The 19,677-nt window shown below is 36.1% G+C and overlaps 1 protein-coding gene across 3 annotated transcripts in view; it reads right to left on the bottom strand.

Moving 5' to 3' along the window:
* Positions 1–19,677, bottom strand: part of dpp6a (dipeptidyl-peptidase 6a) — a 467,305-nt gene that overhangs the window by 341,723 nt on the left and 105,905 nt on the right. Inside the window, exon 1 of one of the 3 annotated variants that reach the window (XM_068217149.2) lies at positions 776–1,083. The exons of the other annotated variants lie outside the window; for them this stretch is intronic. Within the exon in view, the coding sequence (XP_068073250.2) occupies positions 776–829 (54 nt within the window). The 5' untranslated portion in view covers positions 830–1,083. Of the gene's footprint in view, positions 1–775; positions 1,084–19,677 lie in introns of those variants that run through there. 3 annotated transcript variants of the gene reach the window in all.

Consider the following 19,677-nt stretch of genomic DNA (forward strand, 5'->3'; position numbering starts at 1 on the left):
ATGCTTATGAATTGACCAGGCAGAGATTTGAATAAAAAAAAGAATAAGTAAATAAATAAATAAATATTTTTTAATTAACAACATTAAACCAATAAACACACTTTAACTATTTTAGTCAAAGAAAATATTCAATGGACATTAAACATCTACTAAAGTGTAAAATAAAAATAATAATAATAGGGGATATTAAGCCTTTAATAATTTCCTTTAAAATATATTAAAAAAAATAAATAAATAAAATAAAATAAATTTAAATAAAATAAAATAAAATAAAATAAAATAAAATAAAATAAAATAAAATAAAATAAAATAAAATAAAATAAAATAAAATAAAATAAAATAAAATAAAATGTCAAATTACAAACCTCATTTTGAGCTTAGGAAGAAATTTATAAACCTCTGCTTGAACACGATCTGTATAAGATAAGGCACAAGCATCTCAAGGCACTGCGAATGATACAGAATCCACCCGTTATATCCAATCCAGCATATCTGACCAAAATCTCTCCACTACAGAGCAACAGATGAGCATTTATTTTTACAACCTCTAGTAATTCACAAGCTTGACAAGCCATATTCCTTTGGGGGCAAGTGTCGTATAACCTGGCGCACAAGAGCAGCAATTTGCAGCAAGATCCCCTTTAGATTTCACTCTTAAATTATTTATTAATTGTGACTGGTCTCTTAACAAAATTCTAATAAGATCTAAAGCTCTTGGTAAAGAATCATTCTCTCGGGAGAGGTAACACAGCACAGCCATCTGAAAGTTTCTTACCATGTTAGAAGAGCCAGCCGTATCGATCTGCTGGGTGGCAATTAAGACAGACATGATTGAGACGCCCGTGTCTCTGCCCGTCTCCCGCTGCTGTCTCTCTGTCTTTCACTTCAAGTCTTCAAGAAGTCCGCTGGGGTACAATAGGAGGGGGGTCTGCATGCGACTCTGACTCGGGACCCCACACCAGCTCACGACAAGACACCCTCCAACAAATCAATCGTAAAGAAGACGCTCTATCTATCCCAGCTTCATGTGGCTGTCTCGCTCTCCTCCTCATGCTTTCTCGCTCTCTCTCCTAGTCCCGTCTCGCTCTTTTTGACTTCACCCCCCTTTGTTTTCCCACCCACCTCACATCCACTCACTGATGTTTCCTCATGGCATGAGTGCAACATAAACAAAAACTCAAAACTGTAATGATTTACTTTACAACACAAGATTCTAGTCTTACTGAACATGATTTATCGATGTAGTGTTTTCCGAAGGAGATATATACAGTGCATGGCGTAAATGAATACACCTTCCTTGATAAAGAATGTTTTTAATCATTTCTCAGTGAATATAGATAATATACACCCACCAGCCACTTTATTAGGTACACCTGCCCAACTGCTTAGAATCACATGGCAGCAACTTAATGCATTTAGGCATGTAGACATGGTCAAGACGATCTGCTGCAGTTTAAACTGAGCATCAGAATGGGGAAGAAAGGTGATTTAAGTGACTTTGAAGAAGGCATGGTAGTTGGTGCTAGGTGGTCTGGTCAGAGTACTTCAGAAACTGCTGATCTACTGGGATTTTCACTCAAAACCATTTATAGGGTTTACAGAGAATGATCCGAAAAAGAGAGAATATTCAGTGGGCGGCAGTTCTGTGGGTGCAAATGCCTTGTTAATGCCAGAGGAGAATGGCCAGACTGGTTCAATCTGATTGAAAGGCAACAGTACAATCAAGGTATGCCAAAGAGCATCTTTGAAAGCACATGTCAAACCTTAAGGCAAATGGACTACATCATCAGAAGACCACACCGGGTGGCACACCTGTCAGCTAAGAACAAGAAACTGAGGCTACAATTTGCAAAGGCTCATCAAAATTGCACAATAGAAATTTGGAAAAATGTTGCCTGGTCTGTTGAGTCTCGATTTCTCTCGAATTTGGCCAAATCCCCTAGGGATACTTCCAGTAACTTGTTGAATCTATGCCACAAAGGATTAATGCAGTTCTAAACAAAAAAGCGGGTCCAACTAGTAAGAACTAGTAACTAGTAAGGTGTACCTAACAAAGTGGCCGGTGAGTGTATAATGATGCAAAGCAGTTAAACAAAGCAGTTTCATTAAATGGTTGCATTCATTATCCCTTGTATATTGTTAAAACTGACTATCCTTTTGTTATGTTCGTGGCTGTATTTTTCCCCATTGACTTCCATTATAACCACATTTTTTGGATTGCAAAGCCATGACACCAAATAATCACGCATTCTTGATTATTGGTGTTTTTTCCTGTTTGGAAGAGGAAAAATGTGTAATTTTCACTGTTACTCATCAGTTGCCAGCATTAACCTGTGCAAAAACGTTTATGACTTTTATATGTTGTTTTATGGTGTAAAACAGCAAATTATAGTGTGCATGCATAAATACATTTAGTTTATTTACGATGTTCTAAGAGCTGAGCTGCTTATTTTTATTTTCTAAAATATATCAAAGTAAGTATGCAGATGTCCAACAGGGAAAAGCCACCAACAATTAATAAAGTATGATTATATGCTGTCATGGCTTTGGAATCAAAAATGTCACTATTATGGAAGTCAATGGGGCAAAAACAACCACAAACATAATGAAAGGGTAGTAAATTTGCCCATTTTAATTATTTCAGTCAAAGAAGACATTAAATAAACATTTAACATATTGAATAAAGGCTAAAATTAAATTAAATGTAAAAAAAAATAAAATAAAATAAGCTAATTTACTAACCACCAAAAAAAAAAAAAAAAAAAAAAAAAAAATATATATATATATATATATATATATATATAAGATTTTTTTTCAATAAAAAATTAAAAATGAAAAAAATTAAATTAAATTAAATTGGGAAAATTAAGCCTTATGGTGTATTTTGAGTGTAGGTTGTGGCCAAATTAAAACTCAAAATCCCCCAAGAGTGGATGAAAACATCCCCAACAGCACACAAGGGTTAAAATAAAAGAGTGGTCACATAATATCTTTAGGAATAGAAATATAATACATTTAATACATTTAAAGAGGGCCTATTACTCTGCTTTTTATAAGAAGTCTCTGTAATGTAACACACAAATAAGGATTTATAACTCTTTAAAAGTGCCCCTTTTAGGCTTTAATCCAAATTGTGCCTTTTTGGTGACAGATGCTTTAAATTCAAATACGATTGTGCAAAAAAGTGCTTGTCACTCAGGACTGTCTATCCTAATGAGGGAGAAATTGTTGCTAATGGGTGGTGTTTTTCCCCTCTGATGACATGTACAAAGGGAGAATGTCGATCAAATTGTTTCTGCAGACTGTTTTTTCATGAAGTGTGATTATAAAAATAGAATTAATTATTTATTACTATTAGTGACTGGCTATATTCAGACACTGTTCCCACACGACTGTGTTTAAACACCTTATAAAACTGATTTTTGCATAATAGAGCCCCTTTAAAGGCTCTTTGAGCAGGTCTCTGGGTTTGCTGTCCAAGCGAACCACACTACAAAGGCAAATGAAGTCTGGTATGTTTTAACCAAACTAAATGAAGCAGGTGTGAATAATGACACTGGTTGTAGGAAGCATAAAAGCAAAATATGAATCAATAAAGAAAAATTGAAAAATATTCAACAAAGAAAAATATTCTGGCAGATAAAGCTTTATCAAAAGTTGTATGCAAAAAAATAATTAAATAATAATAATAATAATAATGATAATAATAATAATAATAATAATAATAATAATAATAATAATAATAATAATAATAATAATAATAATAATAATTATCTAACTCAAAGTTTCTCTTCATACTGTAGGTGGGTGTCAGCAACATTTCATAAGGGACTTAAAAAGCATTAAAAGTGGGTTGATCGTTTCATTTCCTTCGGCTTGGTCCCTTTATTTTGGGTTGATATTTTATTCAACACATTTGTAAGGCTTAAAAAAATTGGATTGCCAGAATATGGATGTCAGACACATTACATTTAGAAATGGCCATGTCCACTCTTGAAAAATAAGCTGGATACCAATATACTATATTACTTTGAATAGGAAAAACTGAGATATCATATATGGTAAAAATGTATAATGTGTTTTAAATAAAAGAGCTATTCAGCAATTCGGTGAAGTCATTGCTGCTTTTACAAGCAGGATTTCCACAGAAGCAATTTTTCCTAACACTGTCTCTTGAGGTACACCAACAAAAGTCATTTTGGATGTTTTTCTTATCTGATCCCGCCATTTTCAGTCTTAGATTCTTTACAAATGAACTGACGAGTATGAATAAATATACACCCCTTGAATTATTAGCTCGCCCTGTTTATTTTTTTTCCCCAATTTCTGTTTAACGGAGAGAAGATTTTTAAAAAACATTAATAGGGCTATTAATTTTGACCTTATAATGTCTTTTAAAAAAATCGAATCTGCTTTCATTCTAGCCGAAATAAAACAAATAAGACTTTCTTGAGAAGAAAAAAATATTGTCAGACATACGGTGAAAATGTGCTTGCTCTGTTAAACATAATTTGGGAAATATTTAAAAGAGAAAAGAAAAAATCAAAGGGCGGCAATAATTCTGACCAATTTTTTATTAATATTAGTATTATTTTAGGAACTTTTTAATTAAGAAGAGTTTGAAAATGGGTTGTTTTGTGTGCCTTTAGGAATATGTTAAAATATTTAATGGATTTTTTTTTTTTTTTTTTTGAAAGGCTGATGTGTTTGTATTTGCATGTTTTTTTATGTTACTATCAAATACTTTATCTTCTGTGTGAATTAGATAAAATAAAGTATTTCTAATAGTTTAAAAACATATATGAGATTTTGGAAATCACCAAAAGCCCCCCATAATGTGCATAACTGCAAAATTGCATATAAAACGTGTGAATAAAGCAGCGCTTCCATCCAAGAAGCCAAAGAGAACAAAAAAAAATTGACACTTCCTGATTAACTGGCACCAAATATGAAAAGTAAATACTGAATTTGCTGCGGTAGGAGAAGCTGCGTGATTGTTGTCTTTATTTAATAAATGACTAATAAAAAGAAGATGATGCTGACACACAATGTATGAATGGTGGCATTTAAAGGCGTGAGATGCAAGGCACAGACGCTCTTAACAGTTCTTAAGGTAATTAATAATATAATAACACTAATACTGCAGATCAAAACAACATTTCAGATGCTTTACAATGTGCTCAGCTTGCCGTTTTATGCATTTACACACATTTCTACCGCCACATGATCTCTTATAACAAAATAACATGACTTATTTTAACGTGTATACTGGAATTTGCTTGGGAAAAGTGTTTCTATCACATCTTTCCTTATCAAATAAAAAAGGTATCCTACTCAGTTATGTGCATTAGTTTATATGGATATTTTCAAAACGAATGTACATCTTGGCGATTCCATTAACTGTTTTTTATGAAAATATCCAAATTGTGCATTAAAATAGGTGGATTAAAACGTAGCGATTGTCTTGCGACCCCCTAGGGTGTCCGAACGCCCCCACCCACCCCCCTTGGGAAACCACTGCTGTAAGTCACATCATGTAATGCATTTAAGGGTATAGTGCAGTGGAAATGCCGAAAATAATAATTAAATATAAAAAAAACATAAAACTGAAAGAACTGATAAAGATATATTTATATTTTATATTTGCTCAAACATCAGACTTTAAACTGCATACATTTTTCTAATTTTTATATCAAAAACTGTGTTTTATGAAAAAAAAATGCAGTTTTACTACTCCATTGGCGCTCATTCTCTCTCTTGTCTCCATGATATCTGAAATATTGTATCTAATTTGCAGGCAGGGAGCCACTATGATTATGTGGGAGACTCCTGGAGCTTCTGGTAGAGAAGGTATGTCTGTTTTCTGTTTTTGCCCCCCACCCTTCTTCAGCCATCATTATATTTGTCAGGAAAGCCAAAATGCTCCCATGAATGTGATCTGGATGATGTGGGAGGCTTTTCGAGTTCTTATTTTCCTCTGCTAGCCATTTTTGTTGATTGACTTGCATACTTAGTCACTTAAAGCAATATCGAAAGCTTTTTAACTCTATGATTGTTAAAACCTTGCAGGTCACATGCTTGCATGTTTTTTTGGGATTGAAGTATTTAGGATTTTGTAGGCAGCACTAGCTGGTTTTGAATGCCCAAAATAGCAGCCTGAGGCATTGCAAATTCAGCTGCCAAGTGAACTGACTTTCCTTGAAACTGATTTTTAAGGTGTTTAGAAAGCTGTGGGATCCTCCAAAGCCTCCCCAAAAAAACACACCAGGCAGTCTGGAACTTGTCTCGACCCCCTCCCAACAGTGTTTGATGGTGCGAGTTTCATCCGTTCCGCCAATGGAATCAATCCATTCAGTCACTGTGAAGTTGGGATCTCTTCACAGCACATGCGGAGTGCCATACCTGCTTCACTCAATGGCACTGGTGCAATTCAATGCAACACTGGTTTATTCGCAAAGAGCCAAAGTGACAAAAGGCAAATCAAACAATGTTTCCTCAAAGGCATCTGGCTGACGAATGTAGCGATCCGGAGGTTCAGTGCAATGCAAGAACAAAACCTGGTCAAAGGGAACGTGTTCGGGAAAAATGGAGTCTGACACAATGAGACGTGCCTTGTCGCTGTCAGAATCACTTCAAAACAACACGCAGCACTCACTCAGAAGACATGGAGAGGTGCTGCTCGAAACACGAGCTTAAGGAAAGAGCCCTCAGCAGAGACAAATCACAAGCCACACGTCTTCAAGACAGAACAGAGAGCAAACAGAAAAGACTGCTGAAGTATTACGCTTCCTCAGAGAATAAGGACGCGGAAATATCTGAAAAGATTGCTCAGATTAGAATCAATAAACAATTAGTTTCTACTTTTAATGTCGAAAGAAGTGTATCAGTAAATTGTTCATTCATTTTCAGGAGTCGTTTCACATAAACCTAAAAACACAATTGGTTGCACCACATGACATTGATTTAGCAGACAAATATAAGGGTATCAGGATAAAGAATTTTTGTTGCGGGATAAATTGTTGCAGAAATTGTTGCGATAAGCAATATTACTGTCATTTTTTTAATCATTTTATGTCACATTTTATAATGGTCATTCAACAGAATAACCATAAACACTTTTAACGGACTATAGGCTGCGTCAAGGGGATCGGGTTGACCCACGGTGCCTTCCTTGCGTTTAGTTGTGCATTTATACTTCTGTGCATTTATACTTTTTGAAACACTAGCAGGCTATAGGTTTTTCTTTGCAGGTGTTTTAATTGTTTTTCGGAACGCTACATGTAGCTAAAACTCGCTCATTCAGAGGCGGAAACCCGACAGACAGGCAACAACTTTAATCATACGGTGAAAACAAAACAAAGCTTTTCATCTGAAGCTTCTTCACGCGACTCGACACTTGTAAACAATCGCTCCATTTGGCTTGAAGCTCTCAGTACCGGCCACTCTTATTACCGCTACCAAACCGACCAATCACAGAGCTTGCGCTAAGCATTGTTGCAACGTGTATTAAAATTTTTTGAGAGGTGTGCCTCAGCCTTAAGGCTTTTCATTCTTACTGTTCACACCAAACGTGGAATGTGCAAATAAAATAATAGACACGTAAAAATTTTGAGTTTACTCAAATCATTCGCATGTCAAATTGTCAAAATGTCATGTCAAAAATTTGTTGCTAAATGGTTAACATGCATTTCATTGAGAGAATAGCTGTGTTTATGTGCTTTGGGAATGCTGAAAAACAGTGTCAGTTCATTTGGCACCATGTTTGAGTACACTAGATCCTTTCAGAGGAGCACCCAGCTCTGTGAGTTCATCAACTCCACTAGAAACTGTACCTGGAGGATGGAGGATGGAGGCTTTCAGCGATGCTTTAAACTGAGCCGAGCCCAGTTTGATGAGCTGTTCTCCGTTGTCGGCAAGATTTCCCAACTCTTGTCATTCACATCAAACACGCAAAACGCTCAACTCACGCCACTTCATTTCCGTGATTCGCATGATTCATGCCGCATTATTTACATAAAACATGGCCAGAATGTCTTCTCGCATCTTTGCATTGACTTAACATGTAAATCACTCGCGCTTGACTTTTCATCCGCGTCAAGTGTGAACCTGCATTAAGGTTATTCATCATCTAAGGTTATTTATAAATATATTGTATGTCATATTAAATGCACTATTAAGTAAATGTCTAATTTTTTACTTTGACAACAATAAGAAGGAATGTAAATGTCCCTGTGAAATACGTTAACACTATTTGTAAATTTGTAATTGTATGTTGCAACCCTGAAAATTATTAAATGATCGTGCACATAATGACATATTAAATGATAATTTGCTATATTGATTATTGTGACAGGCCTAGACAAAAGAAGTTAATGAAAATGCTTTATGGCTTCTTAACATGAATGTGCTTAATATCACATTAATACTTACTTATTATAATATATTATAATAATTATAATGATTACTATAAGGAGTTTTTTTGTGCTATTGTGTTAAAACGGACAATTCTGTCATCATTTACTCACTCTTTTATTCTCATTTTGTGTTCAGAAACTAATGAAAGTTTGGAACTACTTGAGAAAGTGTAAATAGTAAGTAATTTGACATTTTTGGGTGAATTATTGCTATAATTCGTATATATGCATTACTGTTTTATTTTTGTGTGTTGTTGTTTTTTTCAAAAATTAATTATTCAAGCAGGACAGAAAATTCATAATCATTCAATAACACTCAAATATGCATCAAATGTTCAGAGTTCTGAATATGACCTTGATTATGAAACAATATCTTGCATTTCTAATCACATTTCCTCGACTAAATAATCTGAGCAGTCCCTATTTACACATCAACAAATGTGTAGAACGAGATTGTTAAAAGAAATCTGTAACCACTGACTTCCGTAATGTTTTTCCTGCAATCGAGGTCAGTGGATACAAGTTTTAGCTTTCTTGAAAATGTCATATTTTGTGTTCAGAAACTACTTTGGAACCACTTGAGGGACACTAAATAGTGATAAAATGTTCATTTTGGGGTGAAATATGCCTTTAAATCATGTCAGGTTTGAGCAGATAGGTGTGTTTGTGAGACTCTGGCTTGCGTGTGTGTCTGGCAGTGTAAAATGCTTGCTTTGCACCTATGTCAGATGGACCTGCTGGGAGTTGGCTGTGTAAGTATGCACAAGTTCTTCTGATGGATCCCATAACCTCAGCTCATGCCCCTCAGCATCGTAATTGATTCACAACCAACCAATCAAATGTTCATCTAAGACAAATCTGAATATGAAGGAAGTGAATGTTCTGCAGAGGTTACTAGATTAAAGCCTTATTACCGGAGTTAGTGCTGACCTAATTGAGTTTTCAGTTGTGTTTCATTATGGTATCAAAGTTGTCTCTCTTTAAATTCCTTTGGTCAGATAGAAATATCCTCCAGTGAAATGCACATTTGTGTATATGAAGTATAAATAGAGATGGCTCTGTGAATATGCATTACTGCAACGCATGACACAGCAAGAAGGTCGCTGGTTTGAGCCTCGGCTGGGTCAGTTGGTGCTTCTGTGTGGGTTTCCTCCGGGTGCTCCGGTTTCCCCCACAATCCAAAGACATGCGGTACAGGTAAATTGGGTAGGCTAAAATGTCCGTAGTGCATGAGTGTGAAAGGATGTTTCCCAGAGATGGGTTACAGCTGGAAGGGCATCTGCTTTGTAAAACATATGCTGGATAAGTTGGCGGTTCATTCCGCTGTGGCGGAATAAAGGGACTAAGCCAAAAAGAAAATAAATGAATGAATTACTGTTGTATGTTTTTTTTTTCCAAATAAATTATTTGAGCAGGACAGACATTTCATAATCATTCAACCACGCTCAAACATGCAATCAAACATTCAGAGCTCTGATATGAACTCAACAAATTGCATGTCAACGAATATGTAGAACAGAAGCTATATTTTAAGAAATCTGTAACCACTGACTTCCATAGCATTTGTTTTCCTTCTCTGGAAGTCAGTGGTTAGTTCCAGCTTTCTTCAAAATGTTTTATTTTGTGTTCAAAAACTACTTTGGAATCACTTGAGGGAGGGTAAATAGTGCTTAAAAACATTTCTTTGGGTGAAATATCCCTTAAACTCTTATATGCAGTACTGTTGTATGTGCTGTTTCTGAAAAAATAATTATTTAAGCAAGACAGAAAACTCGGAGTCATTCAATAATGCTCAAAAATGCAATCAAACATTGAGAGCTCTGAATCTGAACTCAATCATAAAACAATATCTAGCATTTCTAATCAAACTCCCTTGACTAAATAATCTGAGCCGTCAATATTTATATTCTATGTCAACAAATGTGTAGAACATAAGCTATATTTCAAGAAATCTGTAACCACTAACTTTCATAGCATTTGTTTTTCCTTCTATGGAAGTCAGTGATTACAAGTTTTAGCTTTCTTCAAAATGTCTTATTTTGTGTTCAGAAACTACTTTGGAACCACTGGAGGGAGAGTAAATAGTGATTAAAATTAAATTTTGGGGTTAACTATCCCTTAAATTCCCATATGCATTATCGTTGTAGGATTTTTTCCCCCCCAAAATCAATTATTTTGAGCAGAACAGACAATTTAGTACCATTCAATAATGCTCAAATATGCAATCAAACATTCAGAACTCAATTATAAAACAATACCTAGCATTTCTAATCAAATTTCCACAACTTAATAATCTGAGCCATCTCTATTTATACTGCATATACCCAAATGTGCATTTCACTGGAGGATATTTCTATCTGACCAAAGGAATTTAAAGAGAGACAACTTTGATACCATAATGAAACATAACTGAAAGCTCAATTAAGTCAGCACTAACTCCAGTAATAAGGCTTTAATCTAGTAACCTCTGCAGAACATATTCCCACATATCCAGATTTGTCTTAGATGATTGGTTAGTCCTGAATCAATTATGATGCTGAGGGGCATGAGCTGAGGTTATGGGATCCATCAGAAGGACTTGTGCATACTTACACAGCCAACTCCCAGCATGTCCATCTGACATAGGTGCAAAGCAAGCATTTTACACTGCCAGACAGACACGCAAGCCAGAGTCTCGCAAACACACCTATCTGCTCAAACCTGACACGAGGACGTAGATGATAAATCATTGCAGCTTACATTGGCATGCGGTAAAGCGTACGGCCTATTACACACTACACAGTATTCTGTATAATGCCTTCTGAAATTTAAGAAATATGTCACGCAGTGTGTGCAACAATGAATCTATCATGCTGTATGACATTACATGTATTATTACCTTGCAAGATTATGGCATCCAATTATTATTTTAGTAATCTCTGTGTGAATAAAGAAATCTTTTAGACAGGCTAAAATTGAGTGAAGATAGAGATTTTAAATTGTGATACAATATTCTATTATGCGGGCTTGCTAGAGAGCTCTTAAAAGAAGCATTGTACTAAAGGGAGGGGGGCAGTATGGGACATACATCTATGCTTTTGCATTCGCTCTCAAAAGAACTGAAAATGAAGGTGATTTGAGGTGGAAGTAAAAAAAAAACATACCTTTAAATGGATAGTTCACCTAAAAGTGCAAATTATATCAGCATTCACTCTCCATTCGAGCTGCACAATATATCATTTCAGCATTGATATTGCAATGTGTGTTCACAATAGTTGCATCACAGGATATGAAATGTTGAATTGGGATTATGGTTGATGAGACATTCGTGGAGTCATTGCAAAGTAGACATAACAGAGGGGAAGTTTTTCATTTGCATGTCTTTCAAAGGTATTTAAAGAGAGTTTAAAGCAGGGGTGTCCAAACTTGGGTGTCCGGTGTCCTGCTATGGCTCAAATAACTTATTAATAAAGTCATCTGGAATGACAACGAAAGTGATCTTGACTCTCTTCATCTTCAATGCCTCCTCCTACATCTTACCCCAGACAAACTCAATAATGTTTATGTCTGGTGACTGGGCTGGCCAATCCTGAAGCACCTTGCTTTCAGGTACTTTGATGTGGGAGCTGAAGTATGAGACGGAGCACTATCCTGCTGAAGAATTTGCCCTCTCCTGTGGTTTGTAGTGTAATGGGCAGCACACATATCTTGAACCTTCAGACTGTTGATGTTGCCACCCACACTGCAGATCTCTCGCAAGCCCCCATACTGAATGTAACCCCAAACCATGATTTTTCCTTAACCAAACTTGACTGATTTCAATAAGAATCTTGGGTCAATGTGGGTTCCAATAGGTATTCTGCAGTATTTGTGATGATTAGGATTCAGTTCAACAGATGATTCATCGAAGAAATCTACCTTCTGCCACTTTTCCAAATGATCAACCAGAAGTCAAGTTAGGATTTGTTGTTCTTGCAACTGGGATCGATGTTATGACTTGTGTCAGGTAGTCTAATTTTACTGAATTAATACATTGAAGACTATACAGTAATATTTTTACATTTCATTATTCAATTTCTATACCTAAATAAGGTTTGATTTTCCGGGAAACCATGAAGCACTGTTTATTTAACTTTTTTATTGATCTAGCTTAACCTGCTGAAGTGCAGTGAATGCACTATTCTGTGCTTCTGACATACTGAGATCAAATATAATTGGGTAAACCGGCAGTAAGTGGATTTTAGAGACCAAAACAAAGACAGACATTCTGACACGGAATGCCCATTTTCAAAAAAGAACTGATTTATCATTGTTTTTCATATAAACAAGCATGTTCACTTAGCATGCTTCTTACAAATCTCCAAACATATTATGGTATTGTTATGTTTTAAAAGTACTTTACTAGCATTGTAAAGCAAAGAAAGAAAAAGCTCACGGTGTGCACAGTATACACACTGCATTTTACTACTTCAAAGCTAAGTAATATACTATGAATATTCCCCGTGATGACTCCTAAAAAATAACAAAAGCCAGCTTTTCTATGACACATTGTTTGCTTTTCATAAACTTTTAATAAAATGAGAAGCAACTGAATCAAAAGCAATGGATGTAGCAGCGAGGGGTTCTCGCAGGCCTCCAAAACTAGACAATTCAAGAGTCCCCCGATGATGAGTTTATTTCATTATTGAACAATGCCTCCCCAATTCCCCACTTCATGAAGGAGGGATGAATTAAAAAATGAGCGGGCTCCCAGAGGCCTGCAATAGCACTGTCATCTTGCTGAGATTTGCCTCAAGCTAGATAAAATGAGTCCGTATCCGTCACTCCACATCAGTTCAGAGTATTCAACACAGACCAGAACCATCTCAGTGATGGAAACAGAGCAGGCTGCAATTGATGTAAATTGTGTTTGGTTGTTTGTGTTTGTTTGTTTCAAAGAGTGTCTGTGGATTTCCTCTTTGTCTATTATTTATAAAATGCCTGCATGCACATGCAAAAGAATATTTTTAATGTCTGTTTCATTAAACCAAAGGTTTAAAACCAAGGTTATTGTTGTTTTGCATTTTTAAATATGTTTATTTTGATACTATATTAAAATTTGTTGTACATTTTCGTTTAGATATAGTTTTTTTTCCATTATTGGCTTTGTTACTTTATTTAAATTTATATTTTTGAACAAATTTTTGTATATTAATTTTCAATTTTAGTTTTGAAGAAACACTGAATCCAAAACCATATAAATGTAATGAATAAAAAAAATATATAAAATTATATATGAGCAATATCACACGAATAGCAGTATGACAGGGCTATATATCGGCCCTAGTGGGAAGAGTGCGATGGCTCAAGGCCATAAGCCAAGCGCCTTAGTGCCCCTCACCAGTGACAATATTAAGCCAAATTGCACTGCTACGAGCGTGATATTGCAATTCTAAAATAGTTTGACACCATAATTATTTGTATAAAAACATTATCAAACACAGAGAGTCTAAAAACTTTCTTCCACCACACATTCACATCTGCAGCTGACCTCAAGAAGCCCTTACTAATTTACCAACATCATTTTAGAGCTTGTATTTGAATGATTCTTCAGCGTAATGTCTAAAGTGACATTATGGTGGCCAATGCACTGAATCCCATGCTCCGAAATGATAAACATTTAAAAATAGGCACTATCCTTATAAATATACTGCCTTTTTGCAATGTAAACAACTACATTATTGACAAAAAAAAGCTTTAAAATTACATCATGTTGTCCAGCAGCAGCAATATTTGTCAAACTGTAGAGTGTCCTCTGCTTGTCGCTGAATGTGGGCGGTATTCGAGTGTCATCGAGTGTGAACGTATGTCGCCGGACTACTATATATTTATTATCATGGATCATAGATAGCCAATTTTTTTTATTATTGTTTTTTAAACCACATAACGGTAAAACATGAATGCAGATATGATTTTATTAAAACAAATGCTTGTTTGTTGTAAAACTTCATAATAATGACAAATACTTAAATAAATACTTATTTGTGCATCTCCTTACTTCAGTGTACAGCCATGGTGCTGTCATTGTAGATAATGTATTATGTCACATTTTCGTACACCTTGGTTTTGAGTGTCGTCCAGAAAAATCTCTGTTTCAAGGGCTATCTAGCCCTTTCCCTTACACCTCAATCAAACAGGGCGTCAGCTTCAACGCTTCCCATTCACTTTGAATGGGTGAAGTCAGGCATTGCCGAACTGCATTATGGATCCGTTGGCGTTGCTTCAGAGGCATTATTTGCTGCAAAAATTGGAACTTGCTCAACTTTACAAGCTCTGACGGAAGCATCAGCCAACCAGATCGCTGTATGCAAAAACACCAGCTCAGACGGTGGCCTATTGCTGACTAATTTCGTTAGATGACACTGCTATGACGATCGCGTCAGCCCCAACTTCAGACACGCCCTCTGTCAAGCGTTGACACTGAAGCCCCGTGTGAATGGGGCGTTAGCCCTATGCCTTCAAACTAAAAAGAATTGGGACACCCCTACCCCTTCATGTGAATGCACAAAATGAGAGGAATGGTTAAGGGGAAGAGCTAAGGATTAGAATTGGAATTGGTCCTGTATGTTTAATAATTAGCAGTGTTTGTTATACTGATAAACAACTATGAGATAGATTCTAAAAAAAAATATTTCAAAATATATGTTGCTGTTAAGGGCGAGGCAGTGGCGCAGTAGGTAGTGCTTTCGCCTCCCAGCAAGAAGGTCGCTGGGTTGAGCCTCGGCTCAGTTGACGTTTCTGTGTGGAGTTTGCATGTTCTCCCTGCCTTCGCGTGGGTTTCCTCCGGGTGCTCCGGTTTCCCCCACAGTCCAAAGACATGCGGTACAGGTGAATGGGGTAGACTAAATAGTCCTTAGTGTATGAGTGTGTGTGTGTGAATGTGTGTGTGGATGTTTCCCAGAGATGGGTTGCGGCTGGAAGGGCATCCGCTGCGTAAAAACTTGCTGGATAAGTTGCCGGTTCATTCCGTTGTGGTTACCCCGGATTAATAAAGGGACTAAGCCGACAAGAAAATGAATAAATGAATGTTGCTGTTAAATAGTAAAAGTGTATGTACGTGCTTATCATCTCTAAAGAGAACTGTAACTGTTATTATGATTAGAATGTCAAAAAATCCTCCAAACTGCAAGTTAAATAGCACACCGAGAAGCCATTTTTCAAAATAAAACAAGTCATTAACTTGTTACACTGTGAATGAAGGGAGCAGTAATTTTTGCTGACCTGCACAAGTAATCAAATGACCATGAAGCATATTTTGTTACGTAACTTCATTTCTACATCTGTCAGCTATCTGTGCTGGGCTTCTGTAAGACACAGGATAAACATATGGTAACATTTGCTTTTAAGTTTATAATGGTTAAATTAGGTTTAAATGTAATTTAAATCTAAATTAGGTTAACATAACTTTATTGAACCAAACACTGGGTAAATATCAAAAGAATATAAAAAAATGTGCTTGCTGTTTGTATAATGATTTGACTGGAATGAATAATGTGCCAATAGACCAGAGTCTGCTTTTGTCTCGACCCACTGATAACGGTTGAACTGAGTGCTCAACATAATATTAAAATTAAGAAACTGCATAAATGCTAATAAAAACGACACCCTTACGCAACATTTGGAGAAGCTTAGCGGTTTAAAAATCCAATTATCCAAATAATTCCAATTAAAGTGAGATTTCATGTGAATGCAAATCAGCCTGAGCTATCTGAGCTATAAATGTCTGATTCTGTGGTTGGCAATTGTGTAAGAAATTACGCACAGAGAACGTTTGCAAGGCTTATTCAATACCTCAGATGATCAGCCACAAAAAAAGATAACAAAAAAGGCAGATGGTATTACAACTATTTAATTCACCACTTGATATAATTATTTCTAGTTATTAGCATTATAAGTAATTTGGAAAATGACAGATAAAAACAAATACAGCAGAAGATACAACATAACCGAAACAGATAGCTCTATTTTAACATGCACAGTGTTCATGCTATATTGCAATGAATTCATATTCAGTTCAAAAGCCAATGTAAAGACTAAATGCACTAGAATATTTCACATTCTCAGCCGTGTCATGGACTCAAAAGCCTTTGTACTTATTATTTTTTTTACTTATACCAGGGGTGTCCAAACTCGGTCCTGAAGGGCTGGTGTCCTGCATATTTTAGTTCCAACCCAAATTAAACACACCTGAACCAACTAATCAAGCTTTTTCTACGTGTACTAGAAACTACCAGGCAGGTGTGTTAAAGACAGTTGGAGTTAAACTATGCAGGACACCGGCCCTCCAGGACCGAGTTTAGACACCCTTGACTTACTGTAGACTTTGGGTCCAACTTGAGTAAAAAAGTTGCTTAACTGATTAGAGGGAGGAAGTGAAGATGAAACCTATAATGGATAGCCAAGAGGGTGAAAATGAGTGGAGGTTACACTGTAAGTAAACAACAGCAAAATGGATTTTGAGAGAGAGAGAGAGAGAGAGAGAGAGAGAGAGAGAGAGAGAGAGAGAGAGAGAGAGAGAGAGAGAGTGACATTAACTGCATGCAATTTGAAGAACTTGCTGACACCTATAGATGGTGGTAGGATGAAATTTTACAATCATTATAGATAAGCAGACCAGTACCTCCATCATTCCCAGACAGACTGGAGGTGTGAAAAAACGATCAATTACTGAAGGATACAGGTTAGATCCAGGTCTCAAAGCACATCCACACTAAGCCAGAGCTTTCCCAACCCAATCACGTTTGCCCTTATTCTAATAATCCATATAATTTCCAAAAATTTCAGAATTTTTAGGAAAATTCCAGCTGGCTACTCTGTGTTCTCTCTTGATTTGAATTGTTTACTTGGTTGCCACTTCAGTTTCTTGTTGTCACGCTCTGATTCGTTGCTAACCAATCAGAGCACTCTTTTCAGACAACAGTCAACACAATTCTACATGCTGAATCAGAATAACTTGATGTGAACCCTGAGGGGCAACGTGTGGAACACACCAAATCTACTAGCCGGGCCAACACTGAACGATGACCCATCGCTGCCCAACGGTTGACTGTTCAGGCCTTTAGGTGTTGTAAATAAACCATATACTGGTTTTGCCAACCACTATTAACCTAGTTAAAAAAGAAGTTTGAGGCAAGTCACGATCACCAGCGATCCACTCCTGGCAAATCACTGGTAAACTACACATCACATTACCAAACTACAAATCCCATCATGTCATTTCACACACACCAGTTGCCGATCATTGCTGATGAGACACACACAGCCCAAACTTCTAATCGCTGATCATTCAGACTATTTGTACACCACACATACACCACTTCAGGGCTGAGTCTATGTATGTAGGCCCAGGTGTTTCTTTGTTTTTGCCTGTAGTGTTTGACTTTAGTCTTGTTTATTGTTAGACTCTGCTTTTCCCCATAATTTGACCTTATGCCTTTTTTGACCACGATTAAGATTGTCCATATGCACCAGCCAATACATGCCTGTATGATCAATCTTATTAAACAAGCATTTTGATGCTTACTTTTGTAGTCCCTTGACTCTTTTGCACACATGACAAAGACAAAGAAGCTCCCAAAATGGCTGATCCATCAGGATGAAATTCCAATATAATACAACATTTTTACATACACTGTAAAGGTAAATGTGCCACAATGTGGATGGGCTCACAGTCAATGTCATAAGCTTAAGGCACATTCACACTGCAATTGTCACCCTATTGACTTCTATTAATAAGCATACGAATGCACCAGACCAGAAGTGGATGCTGCGCACTGGTGGTGGGGTGGAGCCCCATGTCCCTCATGATCGGGAAGTGCTTTGGGTGTATGGCCATACACAATAAATGCGATAAATAAATACACATTACTTACTTACTAGCTCATCTCAACACAGTAAACTAAATAATTAAATAGCAATGACAACTGTTGTAAAAAAAACAAATAACACAAAAACTAATACCGCTTACAAGTTGCTTTGAACTTGCTGATTGACTGTTTCTCTCTCTCAAAAAAAGCTTTGGTTTACACTCTTCAAATATTTTTACTTCCATTTAGCCATGCTGCACTGTTTAACATAGCAAAGGATCAAGTAAACGCAAAAAAACTCACGTTCAAACTGATGATAATCAAACTTTGGCTAAAGTTTCAAAACAGTCTTTGATAGCTTTAAAACATCAAGCACTGTTTACTTCATCTTTGTTCTGTTCTTTGAAAGTTGATTCTTTGTTCTCTTTTTTTGGTTTTTGGTGCACGCCGCATATTTCAATAATACATTTTCAAGATGAAACAATGTTGTCTTTATTGAGAAATGCTATTGTTGTACATGCTATGGTTTTAACATTTTATTTGTCTCCTATTAAGTGTAATATTTACATTTTCTGTGTGTGTTTGGATGTAATATACACTGTTAAAACTGGCATACGGACACCATTTATACACAATGATCAGACACAGGCTATCTCAAAGCCAAGGAAGAAAAAAAAAACTGACTTTAAAGGCAGTTTTTTTCATTACGCAGTAAATTAATGTTCAACTTTTTCTAATTTCATACAGCAACTGCAATGAGTCTGTTTGCAGATTTGCGGTGCTTAATAACTTGACATTCAGCGAGCGACTGAACTATTTAGATAAGTGATGTGCATGTTTTGAACACCCACAAGCTTTCCTTGCCAAATTGGCCCATTCCTCATAATAAAAGTGCGTCTGATGGCACTTGACTGTGATATTTTATTGTGTGTGTTATTAATAGGACTGCATCAGAAGCGACCATAATGAAAACAAATACAAAAATATAAATGTTTTGAACAAATGTGAAGTAACATGATGATTTTTTTTACATGTGGTAGGTTCACATCCATGGCTGACATGGCTTGAGTATTCATTTACGCCATCCATAGGTGTGTGTTTGTGTGCATTAAATGGCACACTCGTCCTAGAGCATAATAATGTTTATCTCTTTTTGGCTTGATATCAAATTGTGACCTTATTTGCATATAAATGAATGATTGTCCTCTGCCTTTCAATTATCTGAGTATTTCATGGAAAATAAATAAATAAATAAATGTGGGAACATGTTCCTCCACACCTTCATAAGCCTGTCAAAAGAGGTGGAAGTTTATAAATAATACATAAATGAATGAGATAAAAAATTTAATACAGGGCTCAGTTTATGCGGAAAGAGGTAAATGGCTCATGCTGAGGAGTTTATAGGCTAATAAATAATGATGAATTGAAGTTCGCTGATT

This window comes from Danio rerio, chromosome 24 (assembly GCF_049306965.1).
Source record: "Danio rerio strain Tuebingen ecotype United States chromosome 24, GRCz12tu, whole genome shotgun sequence".
In the NCBI taxonomy this organism is placed as follows: Eukaryota; Metazoa; Chordata; class Actinopteri; order Cypriniformes; family Danionidae; genus Danio; species Danio rerio.